This window comes from Lampetra fluviatilis, chromosome 71, assembly GCF_964198595.1.
Source record: "Lampetra fluviatilis chromosome 71, kcLamFluv1.1, whole genome shotgun sequence".
Taxonomy (NCBI): domain Eukaryota; kingdom Metazoa; phylum Chordata; class Hyperoartia; order Petromyzontiformes; family Petromyzontidae; genus Lampetra; species Lampetra fluviatilis.
Genome location: NC_136345.1, coordinates 4,072,462 through 4,093,191, shown reverse-complemented (window position 1 = coordinate 4,093,191; position 20,730 = coordinate 4,072,462). Strand labels below are relative to the sequence as shown.

At 49.5% G+C, this 20,730-nt stretch overlaps 1 protein-coding gene across 1 annotated transcript in view; it reads left to right on the top strand.

The window, feature by feature from the left end:
* The window catches only part of LOC144952979 (phosphorylase b kinase gamma catalytic chain, liver/testis isoform-like), a 36,075-nt gene that overhangs the window by 14,092 nt on the left and 1,253 nt on the right, over nt 1–20,730 (top strand). Inside the window, exons 4-8 of the mRNA XM_078883461.1 lie at nt 2,997–3,062; nt 7,022–7,194; nt 9,979–10,069; nt 11,517–11,670; nt 19,735–19,860. Coding sequence (XP_078739587.1) covers nt 2,997–3,062; nt 7,022–7,194; nt 9,979–10,069; nt 11,517–11,670; nt 19,735–19,860 — 610 coding nt within the window. The remainder of the gene's footprint in view (nt 1–2,996; nt 3,063–7,021; nt 7,195–9,978; nt 10,070–11,516; nt 11,671–19,734; nt 19,861–20,730) is intronic.

The following is a 20,730-nucleotide window of genomic DNA, read 5'->3' as shown; positions in this document are numbered from 1 at the left end:
GTCTATGGTGCAGTGTTGAGTCTATGGTGCAGTGTTGAGTCTATGGTGCAGTGTTGAGTCTGTGGTGCAGTGTTGAGTCTATGGTGCAGTGTTGAGTCTATGGGTAGTGTTGAGTCTATGGGTAGTGTTGAGTCTGTGGTGCAGTGTTGAGTCTATGGTGCAGTGTTGAGTCTATGGTGCAGTGTTGAGTCTATGGGTAGTGTTGAGTCTGTGGTGCAGTGTTGAGTCTATGGTGCAGTGTTGAGTCTATGGTGCAGTGTTGAGTCTATGGTGCAGTGTTGAGTCTATGGGTAGTGCTGAGTCTGTGGTGCAGTGTTGAGTCTATGGTGCAGTGCTGAGTCTATGGTGCAGTGTTGAGTCTATGGTGCAGTGTTGAGTCTATGGGTAGTGTTGAGTCTATGGGTAGTGTTGAGTCTATGGTGCAGTGTTGAGTCTATGGTGCAGTGTTGAGTCTATGGTGCAGTGTTGAGTCTATGGTGCAGTGTTGAGTCTATGGTGCAGTGTTGAGTCTGTGGTGCAGTGTTGAGTCTGTGGTGCAGTGTTGAGTCTGTGGTGCAGTGTTGAGTCTATGGTGCAGTGTTGAGTCTATGGGCAGTGTTGAGTCTATGGTGCAGTGTTGAGTCTGTGGTGCAGTGTTGAGTCTATGGTGCAGTGTTGAGTCTATGGTGCAGTGTTGAGTCTATGGTGCAGTGTTGAGTCTGTGGTGCAGTGTTGAGTCTATGGTGCAGTGTTGAGTCTGTGGTGCAGTGTTGAGTCTGTGGTGCAGTGCTGAGTCTATGGTGCAGTGTTGAGTCTATGGTGCAGTGTTGAGTCTGTGGTGCAGTGTTGAGTCTATGGTGCAGTGTTGAGTCTATGGTGCAGTGTTGAGTCTGTGGTGCAGTGTTGAGTCTATGGTGCAGTGTTGAGTCTGTGGTGCAGTGTTGAGTCTATGGTGCAGTGTTGAGTCTGTGGTGCAGTGTTGAGTCTGTGGTGCAGTGCTGAGTCTATGGTGCAGTGTTGAGTCTATGGTGCAGTGTTGAGTCTGTGGTGCAGTGTTGAGTCTATGGTGCAGTGTTGAGTCTATGGTGCAGTGTTGAGACTGTGGTGCAGTGTTGAGTCTGTGGTGCAGTTTTGAGTCTGTGGGGCAGTGTTGAGTCTATGGTGCAGTGTTGAGTCTATGGTGCAGTGTTGAGTCTGTGGTGCAGTGTTGAGTCTATGGTGCAGTGTTGAGTCTGTGGTGCAGTGTTGAGTCTGTGGTGCAGTGTTGAGTCTGTGGTGCAGTGTTGAGTCTGTGGTGCAGTGCTGAGTCTATGGTGCAGTGTTGAGTCTGTGGTGCAGTGCTGAGTCTATGGTGCAGTGTTGAGTCTGTGGTGCAGTGCTGAGTCTATGGTGCAGTGTTGAGTCTATGGGCAGTGTTGAGTCTGTGGTGCAGTGTTGAGTCTGTGGTGCAGTGCTGAGTCTATGGTGCAGTGTTGAGTCTATGGTGCAGTGTTGAGTCTGTGGTGCAGTGTTGAGTCTGTGGTGCAGTGCTGAGTCTATGGTGCAGTGCTGAGTCTGTGGTGCAGTGTTGAGTCTGTGGTGCAGTGTTGAGTCTGTGGTGCAGTGCTGAGTCTATGGTGCAGTGTTGAGTCTATGGTGCAGTGTTGAGTCTGTGGTGCAGTGCTGAGTCTATGGGCAGTGTTGAGTCTATGGTGCAGTGTTGAGTCTATGGTGCAGTGTTGAGTCTGTGGTGCAGTGTTGAGTCTGTGGTGCAGTGCTGAGTCTATGGGCAGTGTTGAGTCTATGGTGCAGTGTTGAGTCTGTGGTGCAGTGCTGAGTCTATGGGCAGTGTTGAGTCTATGGGCAGTGTTGAGTCTATGGTGCAATGTTGAGTCTATGGGCAGTGTTGAGTCTATGGTGCAGTGTTGAGTCTATGGTGCAGTGTTGAGTCTATGGTGCAGTGTTGAGTCTGTGGTGCAGTGTTGAGTCTATGGTGCAGTGTTGAGTCTGTGGTGCAGTGCTGAGTCTATGGTACAGTGCTGAGTCTATGGGCAGTGTTGAGTCTATGGTGCAGTGTTGAGTCTATGGTGCAGTGTTGAGTCTATGGTGCAGTGTTGAGTCTGTGGTGCAGTGTTGAGTCTATGGTGCAGTGTTGAGTCTATGGTGCAGTGTTGTGTCTATGGTGCAGTGTTGAGTCTGTGGTGCAGTGTTGAGTCTATGGTGCAGTGTTGAGTCTGTGGTGCAGTGTTGAGTCTATGGGCAGTGTTGAGTCTGTGGTGCAGTGTTGAGTCTATGGTGCAGTGTTGAGTATATGGTGCAGTGTTGAGTCTATGGTGCAGTGTTGAGTCTATGAGCAGTGTTGAGTCTGTGGTGCAGTGTTGAGTCTATGGGCAGTGTTGAGTCTATGGTGCAGTGTTGAGTCTGTGGTGCAGTGTTGAGTCTATGGGCAGTGCTGAGTCTATGGTGCAGTGTTGAGTCTATGGTGCAGTGTTGAGTCTGTGGTGCAGTGTTGAGTCTATGGGCAGTGTTGAGTCTGTGGTGCAGTGTTGAGTCTATGGTGCAGTGTTGAGTATATGGTGCAGTGTTGAGTCTATGGTGCAGTGTTGAGTCTATGGGCAGTGTTGAGTCTGTGGTGCAGTGTTGAGTCTATGGTGCAGTGTTGAGTCTATGGGCAGTGTTGAGTCTATGGTGCAGTGTTGAGTCTATGGTGCAGTGTTGAGTCTATGGTGCAGTGTTGAGTATGGGCAGTGTTGAGTCTATGGTGCAGTGTTGAGTCTATGGTGCAGTGTTGAGTCTATGGTGCAGTGTTGAGTCTATGGTGCAGTGTTGAGTCTATGGTGCAGTGCTGAGTCTATGGTGCAGTGTTGAGTCTATGGTGCAGTGTTGAGTCTATGGTGCAGTGTTGAGTCTGTGGTGCAGTGTTGAGTCTGTGGTGCAGTGTTGAGTCTATGGTGCAGTGTTGAGTCTATGGTGCAGTGTTGAGTCTATGGGCAGTGTTGTTGATGTTGTTGATGTTGATGTTGTTGATGTTGTTATAGGATGAGGAAGGGAGAGCTGTTTGACTACCTTACTGAGAAGGTGTCGCTGAGTGAGAAAGAGACGCGGTGAGACACTCACTCACTCACTCACCCACTCACTCACCCACTCACCCACTCACCCACTCACCCACTCACCCACTCACTCACTCACCCACCCACCCACCCACTCACTCACCCACCCACTCACCCACTCACTCACTCACCCACTCACCCACTCACTCACTCACCCACCCACTCACCCACTCACTCACCCACTCACTCACCCACTCACCCACTCACCCACCCACTCACTCACCCACCCACTCACTCACTCACCCACCCACTCACCCACTCACTCACCCACCCACTCACCCACTCACTCACCCACCCACCCACTCACTCACCCACTCACCCACTCACTCACTCACCCACCCACCCACCCACCCACTCACCCACTCACTCACCCACTCACTCACCCACTCATCCACCCACTCACTCACCCACCCACCCACTCACCCACCCACCCACCCACCCACTCACCCACTCACTCACCCACTCACCCACTCACTCACCCACCCACCCACTCACCCACTCACTCACCCACTCACCCACTCACTCACCCACCCACCCACCCACTCACCCACTCACTCACCCACTCACCCACTCACTCACTCACCCACCCACCCACTCACCCACCCACTCACCCACTCACTCACCCACTCACCCACTCACTCACCCACTCACTCACCCACCCACCCACTCACCCACTCACTCACCCACTCACCCACTCACTCACCCACACACCCACTCACCCACTCACTCACCCACTCACTAACCCACTCACCCACTCACCCACCCATTCAATCACTCACTCAATCACTCAGTCACCCACTCACTCACCCACACACCCACTCACCCACTCACTCACCCACTCACTAACCCACTCACCCACTCACTCACCCACTCACTCACCCACTCACCCACTCACCCACCCACTCAATCACTCACTCAATCACTCACCCACTCACTCACCCACCCACTCACTCACCCACTCACTCACCCACTCACTCACCCACTCACTCACCCACTCACTCACCCACTCACCCACTCACCCACCCACTCAATCACTCACTCACCCACTCACTCACTCACCCACTCAATCACCCACTCACCCACTCACCCACCCACTCAATCACTCACTCACCCACTCACTCACTCGCCCACTCAATCACCCACTCACCCACTCACCCACCCACTCAATCACTCACTCACTCACTCACCCACTCACCCACCCACCCACCCACTCACTCACCCACCCACCCACCCACTCACTCACCCACCCACTCACCCACTCACTCACCCACCCACCCACTCACTCACTCACTCACCCACTCACCCACTCACTCACTCACCCACCCACTCACCCACTCACTCACCCACTCACCCACTCACCCACCCACTCACTCACCCACCCACTCACTCACCCACCCACTCACCCACTCACCCACTCACTCACCCACCCACTCACCCACTCACTCACCCACCCACCCACTCACTCACCCACTCACCCACTCACCCACTCACTCACCCACCCACCCACTCACCCACTCACTCACCCACTCACTCACCCACTCATCCACCCACTCACTCACCCACCCACCCACTCACCCACCCACCCACCCACCCACTCACCCACCCACCCACTCACCCACTCACTCACCCACTCACCCACTCACTCACCCACCCACCCACTCACCCACTCACTCACCCACCCACCCACTCACTCACCCACTCACTCACCCACCCACCCACCCACTCACCCACCCACTCACCCACTCACTCACCCAGTCACCCACTCACTCACCCACTCACTCACCCACCCACCCACTCACCCAACCACTCACCCACTCACTCACCCACTCACCCACTCACCCACTCACTCACCCACACACCCACTCACCCACTCACTCACCCACTCACTCACCCACTCACCCACTCACCCACCCACTCAATCACTCACTCAATCACTCACTCACCCACTCACTCACCCACTCACCCACTCACCCACTCACCCACCCACTCAATCACCCACTCACCCACTCACTCACCCACTCACTCACCCACTCACCCACTCACCCACCCACTCAATCACTCACTCACCCACCCACTCACTCACCCACTCACTCACTCACCCACTCACCCACTCACCCACCCACTCACCCACTCACTCACCCACTCACTCACTCACCCACTCACCCACTCACCCACCCACTCAATCACTCACTCACTCACCCACTCACCCACCCACTCACCCACTCACTCACCCACTCACTCACCCACTCACCCACCCACTCAATCACTCACTCAATCACTCACTCACCCACTCACTCACCCACCCACTCAATCACTCACTCACTCACCCACTCACTCACCCACTCACCCACCCACTCACCCACCCACCCACTCAATCACTCACTCACCCACTCACTCACCCACCCACTCAATCACTCACTCACTCACCCACTCACCCACCCACTCAATCACTCACTCAATCACTCACTCACCCACTCACTCACCCGCCCACCCACTCACCCACTCACTCACCCGCCCACCCACTCACCCACTCACTCACCCACTCACTCACCCACTCACCCACCCACTCAATCACTCACTCACTCAATCACTCACTCACCCACTCACTCACCCACCCACTCAATCACTCACTCACCCACTCACTCACTCACTCACCCACTCACTCACCCACTCACCCACTCACCCACCCACTCAATCACTCACCCACTCACTCACTCACTCAATCACTCACTCACCCACTCACTCACCCACCCACTCAATCACTCACTCACCCACTCACCCACCCACTCACTCACCCACCCACTCACCCACTCACCCACCCACTCAATCACTCACCCACCCACTCACTCACTCACCCACTCACCCGTGATCCCCCCGTGACCCCTCTCCGTGACCCCCCCGTGACACCCCCGTGACCCCCCGTGACCCCCAGGCGCACGATGCGTGCAGTGCTGGAGGTGGTAGTTTACCTTCATGATGAGGTTGGGGTCGTCCATTGTGACCCCCGTGACCCCCGTGACCTCCGTGACCCCCGTGACCCCCCGTGACCCCCCGTGACCCCCAGGCGCACTATGAGAGCTGTGTTAGAGGTGGTACGCTACCTTCATGACGAGGTCGGTGTCGTCCACCGTGACCCCCGTGACCTCCCCGTGACCCCCGTGACCTCCCCGTGACCCCCCGTGACCCCCCGTGACTCCTGTGACCCCCGTGACCCCCCCGTGACCCCCCCGTGACCCCCGTGACCCCCCCATGACCCCCAGGCGCACGATGAGAGCGGTGTTGGAGGTGGTACGCTACCTCCACGGCGAGGTGGGTGTCGTCCACCGTGACCCCCGTGACCTCCCCGTGACCCCCCCGTGACCCCCGTGACCCCCCCGTGACCCCCAGGCGCACGATGAGAGCTGTACTAGAGGTGGTACGCTACCTCCACGACGAGGTGGGGGTCGTCCACCGTGACCCCCGTGACCTCCCCGTGACCCCCCCGTGACCCCCGTGACCCCCCCGTGACCCCCAGGCGCACCATGAGAGCTGTACTAGAGGTGGTACGCTACCTCCACGACGAGGTGGGTGTCGTCCACCGTGACCCCTGTGACCTCCCCGTGACTCCCGTGACCCCCCCGTGACCCCCCCGTGACTCCCGTGACCCCCGTGACCTCCCCGTGACCCCTAGACGCACCATGAGAGCGGTGTTGGAGGTGGCACGCTACCTTCATGACGAGGTCGGTGTCGTCCATCGTGACCCCCGTGACCTCCCCGTGACCCCCGTGACCCCCTCGTGACCCCCCCCGTGACTCCCGTGACCCCCGTGACCCCCCCGTGACCCCCAGGCGCACCATGAGAGCTGTACTAGAGGTGGTACGCTACCTCCACGACGAGGTGGGTGTCGTCCACCATGACCCCCGTGACCTCCCCGTGACCCCCGTGACCTCCCCGTGACCCCCCGTGACCCCCAGGCGCACGATGAGAGCGGTGTTGGAGGTGGTACGCTACCTCCACGACGAGGTGGGGGTCGTCCACCGTGACCTCAAGCCGGAGAACCTCCTCCTGGACTCGAGCGGGGAAATCAAACTCTCAGACTTCGGATTTGCGTGCTGCCTGCCTGCAGAGGGGCAGCCGCAGCTACGTGGTGAGCGTAGGGTACACTACACACTACACACTACATTATACACTACTATATACACTACACTATACACTACTATACATTATACACTACACACTACATTATACACTACTATATACACTACACACTACATTATACACTACTATATACACTACACTATACACTACTATACATTATACACTACTATATACACTACACTATACACTACTATACATTATACACTACTATATACACTACACTATACACTACTATACATTATACACTACTATATACACTACACTATACACTACTATACATTATACACTACTATATACACTACACTATACACTACTATACATTATACACTACTATATACACTACACTATACACTACTATACATTATACTATACTATATACACTACACTACACACTACATTATACTATACTATATACTACACTATACACTACACTATACACTATATTATACTATACTATATACTACACTACACACTACTATACATTATATACTACTACACTACACACTACACACTACATTATACTATACTATATACTACACAAAACACTACTACACTATACACTACTACACTACACTATACACTACTACACTATACACTACTACACTACACTATACACTACTACACTATACACTACTACACTATACACTACTACACTATACACTACACTATACACTACTACACTATACACTACTACACTATACACTACTACACTACACACTACTACACTATACACTACTACACTATACACTACTACACTATACACTACTACACTATACACTACACTATACACTACACTATACACTACACTATACACTACTACACTATACACTACTACACTACACTATACACTACTACAACTATACACTACACTACACACTACACTATACACTACTACACTATACACTACACTATACACTACTACACTATACACTACTACACTACACACTACTACACTATACACTACTACACTACACTATACACTACACTATACACTACACTATACACTACTACACTATACACTACTACACTATACACTACACTACACACTACACTATACACTACTACACTATACACTACTACACTATACACTACTACACTATACACTACTACACTACACTATACACTACACTATACACTACTACACTATACACTACACTATACACTACTACACTATACACTACTACACTATACACTACTACACTACACTACACACTACACTATACACTACTACACTATACACTACTACACTATACACTACTACACTATACACTACTACACTATACACTACTACACTATACACTACTACACTATACACTACTACACTATACACTACTACACTATACACTACTACACTATACACTACTACACTATACACTACACTATACACTACACTATACACTACACTATACACTACTACACTATACACTACTACACTACACTGTACACTACTACACTATACACTACACTACACACTACACTATACACTACTACACTATACACTACTACACTGTACACTACTACACTGTACACTACTACACTATACACTACACTATACACTACACTATACACTACTATACACTACTACACTATACACTACTACACTACACTATACACTACTACACTATACACTACACTACACACTACACTATACACTACTACACTATACACTACACTATACACTATACACTACTACACTACACTATACACTACTACACTATACACTACACTACACTATACACTACTACACTATACACTACACTATACACTACACTATACACTACTACACTATACACTACACTACACTATACACTACTACACTATACACTACACTATACACTACTACACTACACACTACTACACTACACTATACACTACTACACTACACACTACACTATACACTACACTACTATATACTATACACTATACTATACACTACATTATACACTCCTGTATACTACTATAAACTACTATATACTATACACTACACTATACACTATACACTACTATATACTATACACTATACACTACTACACTACACTATACACTACTACACTACACTATACACTACTACACTACACTATACACTACTACACTATACACTACTATACACTACACTATACACTACTACACTACACTATACACTACTACACTACACTATACACTACTACACTATACACTACTATACACTACTACACTACACTATACACTACTACACTACACTATACACTACTACACTACACTATACACTACTACACTACACTATACACTACTACACTACACTATACACTACTACACTACACTATACACTACTACACTACACTATACACTACTACACTACACTATACACTACACTATACACTACACTACTATATACTATACACTACATTATACACTCCTATATACCACTATACACTACTATATACTATACACTATACACTACACTATACACTACTACACTACACTATACACTACTATACATTATATACTACTACACTATACACTACACTATACACTACTATACATTATATACTACTACACTATACACTACACTATACACTACTATACATTATATACTACTACACTATACACTACTATACACTACTACACTACACTATACACTACTATACACTACTACACTACACTATACACTACACTATACACTACTACACTATACACTACACTACACACTACACTACGAACTGCACTTGCCCCAACGGTCTGCTGGAGGCTACCTGGGGGAGCTTTGTCTGTGTCTCTGTCCGTCACCCCCCAGAGCTGTACGGCACCCCAGGCTACCTGGCACCCGAGATGCTGCAGTGCTCCATGGAGCCCACGCACCCCGGGTACGGGAAGGAGGTGGACATGTAGGTCTCTCACGCTCACCCTCACGCTCACCCGCTCACTCACTCGCTCGCTCAGTCACTCACTCGCTCGCTCGCTCGCTCACTCACTCGCTCACTCGCTCGCTCGCTCGCTCGCTCACTCAGTCACTCACTCACTCAGTCACTCACTCACTCACTCGCTCACTCACTCAGTCACTCACTCACTCACTCACTCGATTACTCACTCAGTCACTCACTCACTCGATTACTCACTCAGTCACTCACTCACTCGATTACTCGCTCACTCAGACACCCGCTCACCCACTCACCCACCCACCCACCCACTCGCCCTCACGCTCACCCACTCACTCACTCACTCGTTCACCTGAGATGTAGGCCTCACCCGCTCACACGCTCACCCACTCACCCTCACGCTCACCCTCACTCGCTCGACCACTCGCTCGCTCGCCCACTCACCCACTCACTCACTCGCTCACTCGCCCTCACGCTCACCCTCACGCTCACCCACTCACTCACTCAATCACTCACCCACTCACTCACTCATCCACTCACCCTCACGCTCGCTCACACACTCACTCACACTCACTCGCTCACCCACTCACCCTCTCACTCGCTCGCTCACTCACTCGCTCGCTCACTCACGCTCACCCACTCACTCACTCGCTCAGACGCTCGCTCGCTCACTCACCCTCACGCTCACCCACTCGCTCAGTCACTCACTCGTTCACCCGCTCACTCTCACTCACCCACCCACTCACCCACCCGCTCGCTCGCTCACTCACACCACCTCCACCACCATCACCACCACCTCCTCCACCAGTGACAGCGATTATCTGAACCGGTCCCGGGCCACCCCTAGGTCGACTCAGCCTCAAATGAGTAGCTGGTGTAGCGGTGTGTAAACATTGTGCCACTGGGGAGACAAAGGCGGCCGGGCGTGGTGCTGGCCACCCAGCCCCCCTCGTGTGCCACAGTGCCGGTAGCCTTCATAGGTGCTCGCTAACAGCACTTGCCCCTACAGTCTGCTAAGGCTACGCGGGGGACCTTTGTCTTTGTGCGTGTGTGTGTGTCTGTGTGTGTCTGTGTGTGTGTGTCTGTGTGTGTGTGTGTGTGTGTGTCTGTGTGTGTGTGTCTGTGTGTGTGTGTCTGTGTGTGTCTGTGTGTGTGTGTCTGTGTGTGTGTGTCTGTGTGTGTCTGTGTGTGTGTGTCTGTGTGTGTGTGTCTGTGTGTGTGTGTCTGTGTGTGTGTGTCTGTGTGTGTGTGTCTGTGTGTGTGTGCGTGTGTGTAACACGTGTGTGTAGCGTGTGTAACACGTGTGTAACATGTGTAACACGTGCGTAACGTGTCTGTGTGTGTGTGTGTGTAGGTGTGTGTTTGTGTGCCTGTAACACGTGTGTAACACGTGTGTGTGTGTGTTACACACGCGTGTAACACGTGTGTAACACGCGTGTAACACGCGTGTGTGTAGGTGGGCGTGTGGGGTCATCACGTACACGCTGCTGGCTGGCTCCCCACCATTCTGGCACCGCAAGCAGCTGCTGATGCTGAGACTCATCATGGAGGGTCGCTACCAGATGAGCTCGCCCACCTGGGACGACAAGACCTCCTGCGTCAAGGACTTGGTGAGACACACAGAGACACACAGAGACACACAGAGACACACAGAGACACACAGAGACACACAGAGACACACAGAGACACACACACAGTGACACACACAGTGACACACTCATCATGGAGGGTCGCTACCAGATGAGCTCGCCCACCTGGGACGACAAGACCTCCTGCGTCAAGGACTTGGTGAGACACAGAGACACACAGAGACACACAGAGACACCCAGAGACACACAGAGACACCCAGAGACACACAGAGACACACAGAGACACCCAGAGACACACAGAGACACACAGAGACACACAGAGACACACAGAGACACACAGAGACACACACACAGTGACACACACAGTGACACACTCATCATGGAGGGTCGCTACCAGATGAGCTCGCCCACCTGGGACGACAAGACCTCCTGCGTCAAGGACTTGGTGAGACACACAGAGACACACAGAGACACACAGAGACACACAGAGACACACAGAGACACACAGAGACACACAGAGACACACACACAGTGACACACACAGTGACACACTCATCATGGAGGGTCGCTACCAGATGAGCTCGCCCACCTGGGACGACAAGACCTCCTGCGTCAAGGACTTGGTGAGACACAGAGACACACAGAGACACACAGAGACACCCAGAGACACACAGAGACACCCAGAGACACACAGAGACACACAGAGACACCCAGAGACACACAGAGACACACAGAGACACACAGAGACACACAGAGACACACAGAGACACACACACAGTGACACACACAGTGACACACTCATCATGGAGGGTCGCTACCAGATGAGCTCGCCCACCTGGGACGACAAGACCTCCTGCGTCAAGGACTTGGTGAGACACAGAGAGAGACAGACACACACAGAGAGACACACACAGAGAGACACACACAGAGACACACAGAGACACACAGAGACACACACACAGACACACACACAGTGACACACTCATCATGGAGGGTCGCTACCAGATGAGCTCGCCCACCTGGGACGACAAGACCTCCTGCGTCAAGGACTTGGTGAGACACAGAGACACACACAGAGACACACAGAGACACACAGAGACACACAGAGAGACACAGAGACACACACACAGACACACACACAGTGACACACTCATCATGGAGGGTCGCTACCAGATGAGCTCGCCCACCTGGGACGACAAGACCTCCTGCGTCAAGGACTTGGTGAGACACAGAGACACACAGAGACACACAGAGAGACACAGAGAGACACACAGAGACACACAGAGACACACAGAGACACACAGAGACACACACACAGTGACACACACAGTGACACACTCATCATGGAGGGTCGCTACCAGATGAGCTCGCCCACCTGGGACGACAAGACCTCCTGCGTCAAGGACTTGGTGAGACACAGAGACACACAGAGAGACACACAGAGACACACAGAGACACACAGAGACACACAGAGACACACAGAGACACACACACAGTGACACACACAGTGACACACTCATCATGGAGGGTCGCTACCAGATGAGCTCGCCCACCTGGGACGACAAGACCTCCTGCGTCAAGGACTTGGTGAGACACACAGTGACACACAGAGACACACAGAGAGACACACAGAGACACACAGAGACACACAGAGACACACAGTGACACACAGAGACACACAGTGACACACAGAGACACACAGTGACACACACACACAGTGACACACATACACAGTGACACACACAGTGACACACTCATCATGGAGGGTCGCTACCAGATGAGCTCGCCCACCTGGGACGACAAGACCTCCTGCGTCAAGGACTTGGTGAGACACACAGAGACACACAGAGACACACAGAGACACACACACACAGAGACACACACACACACAGTGACACACACAGTGACACACACACACACAGTGACACACACACACAGTGACACACTCATCATGGAGGGTCGCTACCAGATGAGCTCGCCCACCTGGGACGACAAGACCTCCTGCGTCAAGGACTTGGTGAGACACACAGTGACACACAGAGACACACAGAGACACACACACACAGTGACACACAGTGACACACAGTGACACAGTGACACACAGTGACACACAGTGACACACAGTGACACACACACAGTGACACACACAGTGACACACAGTGACACACACACACAGTGACACACACACACAGTGACACACAGTGACACACAGTGACACACACACACAGTGACACACAGTGACACACACACACACAGTGACACACACAGTGACACACAGTGACACACACACACAGTGACACACACACACAGTGACACACAGTGACACACAGTGACACACACACAACAACAACAACAACAACCGCCATTCGCCACTAAGTGGCGGTGACGTCACCACGACGCTTGTGCCAGGCCATGTGCACCCTGAGGCCACGTGAAGTGTCGAACGCCCGCTGGCAGGAGGTCACGGGGTAGACCCAGCAGGTGCCACGGGTCGACTGACCGAGATGACCGAGATGACTGGCTGATGCACCACCTGTGCCCCCTACTGTGCCAACTTGCTGTGCTTTAGCCACCCGGCGCTCCGCTCGTTGTTGTGAGCGTCGCTCCTCCGCCCTCCGTTGTTGTTGGAGGGCGACTGCCTCCAACTGCCCAGTAGCGTCCTTCACGAGCCTCCTCCACTGAGGCCGATCTTGACACCGCTGGTACCAGTCATCGGCAAGTCCACTCAGCTCCACGTCCTCCTGTACCACATCACTCCATCTCTTCTCTAGCCCGTGCCGCGCCCGTTTAGCCCCCTCGATCCGGCCGAACAAAAGCTGCTTAGGCATGCGGTGGCTGGGCATGCGGGCTACATGACCCAGCCAACGCAGCCTTGCCTGCCGGAGGAGCTCACTGATGGGACTTTGCCCAGATCTTTCAAGGACTTGTGAGCTCCTCACACAATCCAGCCTGGTTAAACCCAGGATGGATCGTAGGCAGGCCAGCCTAAATGTTTCCAACCGGCGAAGATGCTTCACTAGGGGGGTCCACGTTTCGCAAGCGTAGAGAAGGGAGGGAATGACCGTGGCCGAGAAGACCTGAAGCTTCGTGCGGAGCGACAGACCAGGTAGCTTCCACACAGCGTTACGCAACCGATGAAAAGATATTGCCGCTCGACTGATTCGGAGTGAGACCTCTGCTGTCAAACCGGAGCCGGTCATGAGCACACTGCCCAGGTATGGGAAACTCTCCACTCTCTCCACAACTGCCCCATCACCGATTGGGAGTTGTGGGGGTGGGGTGCCCGATGGTACAAAATACCCAGGCAGTGACACACACACACACACAGTGACACACACAGTGACACACACAGTGACACACACACACAGTGACACAGAGACACACACAGTGACACAGAGACACACACAGTGACACACACACACACACACAGTGACACACACAGTGACACACACACACACAGTGACACACACACACACACAGTGACACACACACACACACAGTGACACACACAGTGACACACACACAGTGACACACACACACACAGTGACACACACACACACAGTGACACACACACACACAGTGACACACACACACAGTGACACACACACACACAGTGACACACACACACACAGTGACACACACACACACAGTGACACACACACACACAGTGACACACACACACAGTGACACACACACACAGTGACACACACACACAGTGACACACACACACACAGTGACACACACACACAGTGACACACACACACACAGTGACACACACACACAGTGACACACACACACAGTGACACACACAGTGACACACACCACAGACCCATGCCTCGGTGGTGGTGATGGTAGTGATGGTAGTGATGGTGATGATGTTGATGGTGTTGATGGTGTTGATGGTGATGGTAGTGATGGTGATGGTGTTGATGTGTGATTGTAGATTTGCAGGATGCTGTGTGTGGACCTGTCTCCATGATGATGGTAGTGATGATGATGATGGTAGTGATGATGATGATGGTAGTGATGATGATGATGGTAGTGATGATGATGATGATGGTAGTGATGATGATGATGATGGTAGTGATGATGATGATGGTAGTGATGATGATGATGGTAGTGATGATGATGATGGTAGTGATGATGATGATGGTAGTGATGATGATGATGATGGTAGTGATGATGATGATGATGGTAGTGATGATGATGATGATGGTAGTGATGATGATGATGGTAGTGATGATGATGATGATGGTAGTGATGATGATGATGATGGTAGTGATGATGATGATGGTAGTGATGATGATGATGATGGTAGTGATGATGATGATGGTAGTGATGATGATGATGGTAGTGATGATGATGATGGTAGTGATGATGATGATGATGGTAGTGATGATGATGATGATGGTAGTGATGATGATGATGATGGTAGTGATGATGATGATGGTAGTGATGATGATGATGGTAGTGATGATGATGATGATGGTAGTGATGATGATGATGATGGTAGTGATGATGATGATGATGGTAGTGATGATGATGATGGTAGTGATGATGATGATGATGATGTTAGTGATGATGATGATGATGTTAGTGATGATGATGATGATGATGGTAGTGATGATGATGATGATGGTAGTGATGATGATGATGATGGTAGTGATGGTAGTGATGATGATGATGATGATGTTAGTGATGATGATGATGATGTTAGTGATGATGATGATGATGATGGTAGTGATGATGATGATGATGGTAGTGATGATGATGATGATGGTAGTGATGATGATGATGATGGTAGTGATGATGATGATGATGATAGTGATGATGATGATGATGGTAGTGATGATGATGATGGTAGTGATGATGATGATGGTAGTGATGATGATGATGATGGTAGTGATGATGATGATGGTAGTGATGATGATGATGGTAGTGATGATGATGATGGTAGTTATGATGATGATGGTAGTGATGATGATGATGGTAGTGATGATGATGATGGTAGTGATGATGATGATGGTAGTGATGATGATGATGATGGTAGTGATGGTAGTGATGATGATGATGGTAGTGATGATGATGATGGTAGTGATGATGATGATGGTAGTGATGATGATGATGGTAGTGATGATGATGATGATGGTAGTGATGATGATGATGATGGTAGTGATGATGATGATGGTAGTGATGATGATGATGGTAGTGATGATGATGATGGTAGTGATGATGATGATGGTAGTGATGGTAGTGATGATGATGATGGTAGTGATGATGATGATGATGGTAGTGATGATGATGATGATGATGGTAGTGATGATGATGATGATGGTAGTGATGATGATGATGATGGTAGTGATGATGATGATGGTAGTGATGATGATGATGGTAGTGATGATGATGATGGTAGTGATGATGATGATGGTAGTGATGGTAGTGATGATGATGATGGTAGTGATGATGATGATGGTAGTGATGATGATGATGATGGTAGTGATGATGATGATGGTAGTGATGATGATGATGGTAGTGATGATGATGATGATGGTAGTGATGATGATGATGATGGTAGTGATGATGATGATGATGGTAGTGATGATGATGATGATGGTAGTGATGATGATGATGGTAGTGATGATGATGATGGTAGTGATGATGATGATGGTAGTGATGATGATGATGGTAGTGATGATGATGATGATGGTAGTGATGATGATGATGATGGTAGTGATGATGATGATGGTAGTGATGGTAGTGATGGTAGTGATGATGGTGTTGATGGTAGTGATGATGATGATGGTAGTGATGGTAGTGATGGTAGTGATGATGATGATGATGGTAGTGATGATGATGATGGTAGTGATGATGATGATGGTAGTGATGATGATGATGGTAGTGATGATGATGATGATGGTAGTGATGATGATGATGGTAGTGATGATGATAGTGATGATGATGATGATGGTAGTGATGATGATGATGATGGTAGTGATGATGATGATGGTAGTGATGATGATGATGGTAGTGATGATGATGATGGTAGTTATGATGATGATGGTAGTGATGATGATGATGATGGTAGTGATGATGATGATGATGGTAGTGATGATGATGATGATGGTAGTGATGATGATGATGATGATGGTAGTGATGATGATGATGGTAGTGATGATGATGATGATGGTAGTGATGATGATGGTAGTGATGATGATGATGATGATGGTAGTGATGATGATGATGATGGTAGTGATGATGATGATGATGGTAGTGATGATGATGATGGTAGTGATGATGATGATGATAGTGATGATGATGATGGTAGTGATGATGATGATGGTAGTGATGATGATGATGATGGTAGTGATGATGATGATGATGGTAGTGATGATGATGATGATGATGGTAGTGATGATGATGATGGTAGTGATGATGATGATGATGATGTTAGTGATGATGATGATGATGTTAGTGATGATGATGATGATGGTAGTGATGATGATGATGATGATGGTAGTGATGATGATGATGATGATGGTAGTGATGATGATGATGATGGTAGTGATGATGATGATGATGGTAGTGATGATGATGATGATGGTAGTGATGATGATGATGGTAGTGATGATGATGATGGTAGTGATGATGATGATGGTAGTGATGATGATGATGGTAGTGATGATGATGATGGTAGTGATGATGATGATGGTAGTGATGATGATGGTAGTGATGATGATGGTAGTGATGGTGATGGTAGTGATGATGATGGTAGTGATGGTGATGGTAGTGATGATGATGATGATGGTAGTGATGGTAGTGATGGTAGTGATGATGATGATGATGGTAGTGATGATGATGATGGTAGTGATGATGATGGTAGTGATGATGATGGTAGTGATGGTGATGGTAGTGATGGTAGTGATGGTGATGGTAGTGATGATGATGATGGTAGTGATGATGATGATGGTAGTGATGATGATGGTAGTGATGGTAGTGATGGTGATGGTAGTGATGATGATGGTAGTGATGATGATGGTAGTGATGATGATGATGGTAGTGATGGTAGTGATGGTGATGGTAGTGATGATGATGGTAGTGATGATGATGATGGTAGTGATGGTGATGGTAGTGATGGTAGTGATGATGATGATGGTAGTGATGATGATGGTAGTGATGATGATGATGATGGTAGTGATGATGATGATGGTAGTGATGGTAGTGATGGTGATGGTAGTGATGGTGATGGTAGTGATGATGATGGTAGTGATGATGATGGTAGTGATGGTGATGGTAGTGATGGTAGTGATGATGATGATGGTGTCGATGTGATTGTAGATTTGCAGGATGCTGTGTGTGGACCTGGTAGTGATGTTGATGATGATGTTGATGATGATGTTGTTGATGTTGTTGTTGATGTTGTTGATGTTGTTGATGTTGTTGATGTTGTTGATGTTGATGTTGATGTTGTTGATGTTGTTGATGTTGTTGATGTTGATGTTGATGTTGTTGATGATGATGTTGTTGTTGATGTTGTTGATGTTGTTGATGTTGTTGATGTTGTTGATGTTGTTGATGTTGATGTTGTGTAGATTTGCAGGATGCTGTGTGTGGACCTGTCTCCATGATGATGGTAGTGATGGTAGTGATGGTAGTGATGGTAGTGATGATGATGATGTTGATGTTGTTGATGTTGTTGATGTTGTTGATGTTGTTGTTGATGTTGTTGATGTTGTTGTTGATGTTGTTGATGTTGATGATGATGTTGTTGATGTTGATGTTGTTGATGTTGTGTAGATTTGCAGGATGCTGTGTGTGGACCTGCTAGTGTTGATGATGATGATGTTGATGATGATGTTGATGTTGTTGATGATGTTGTTGATGTTAATGTTGATGTTGTTGATGTTGTTGATGTTGTTGATGTTGATGTTGTTGATGTTGTTGATGTTGTGTAGATTTGCAGGATGCTGTGTGTGGACCTGTCTCCATGATGATGGTAGTGATGGTAGTGATGGTAGTGATGGTAGTGATGATGATGATGTTGTTGTTGATGTTGTTGATGATGTTGATGTTGTTGATGTTGTGTAGATTAGTAGGATGCTGTGTGTGGACCCGCTGCAGCGCCTCACAGCTGCTCAGGCGCTGGCTCATCCGTTCTTCCAGAGCTACTCACGCGAGCAGAGGCCTGGGCTGTCCCCACTACGCAGATTCAGGGTGGGTGGTGTCTCTGTGTGTCTCTGTGTGTCTCTGTGTGTCTCTGTGTGTGTCTCTGTGTGTGTCTCTCTGTGTCTGTGTGTGTGTCTCTGTGTGTCTCTGTGTGTGTGTGTCTGTGTGTGTCTCTGTGTGTGTCTCTGTGTGTGTGTCTCTGTGTGTGTGTCTGTGTGTGTCTCTGTGTGTCTCTGTGTGTGTGTCTCTGTGTATCTCTGTGTCTCTGTGTGTGTCTCTGTGTGTGTCTCTGTGTGTCTCTGTGTGTGTGTCTCTGTGTGTCTCTGTGTCTCTGTGTGTGTCTCTGTGTGTCTCTGTGTCTGTGTGTGTCTCTGTGTGTGTGTCTCTGTGTGTCTCTGTGTCTCTGTGTGTGTGTCTCTGTGTGTCTCTGTGTCTGTGTGTGTCTCTGTGTGTGTCGCTGGCTCACCCGTTCTTCCAGAGCTACTCACGCGAGCAGAGGCCTGGGCTGTCCCCACTACGCAGATTCAGGGTGCGTGGTGTGTGTGTGTCTCTGTGTGTCTCTGTGTGTGTCTCTGTGTGTGTCTCTGTGTGTCTTTGTGTGTGTGTGTCTCTGTGTGTGTGTCTCTGTGTGTGTGTATCTGTGTGTCTCTGTGTGTGTGTGTCTATGTGTGTGTGTCTCTGTGTGTGTGTCTATGTGTGTGTGTCTCTGTGTGTGTGTCTCTGTGTGTGTGTCTCTGTGTGTGTGTGTCTCTGTGTGTGTGTGTCTCTGTGTGTGTGTGTCTCTGTGTGTGTGTCTCTGTGTGTGTCTCTGTGTGTGTCTCTGTGTGTCTCTGTGTGTGTGTGTCTCTGTGTGTGTGTGTCTCTGTGTGTGTGTCTCTGTGTGTGTGTCTCTGTGTGTCTCTGTGTGTGTGTGTCTCT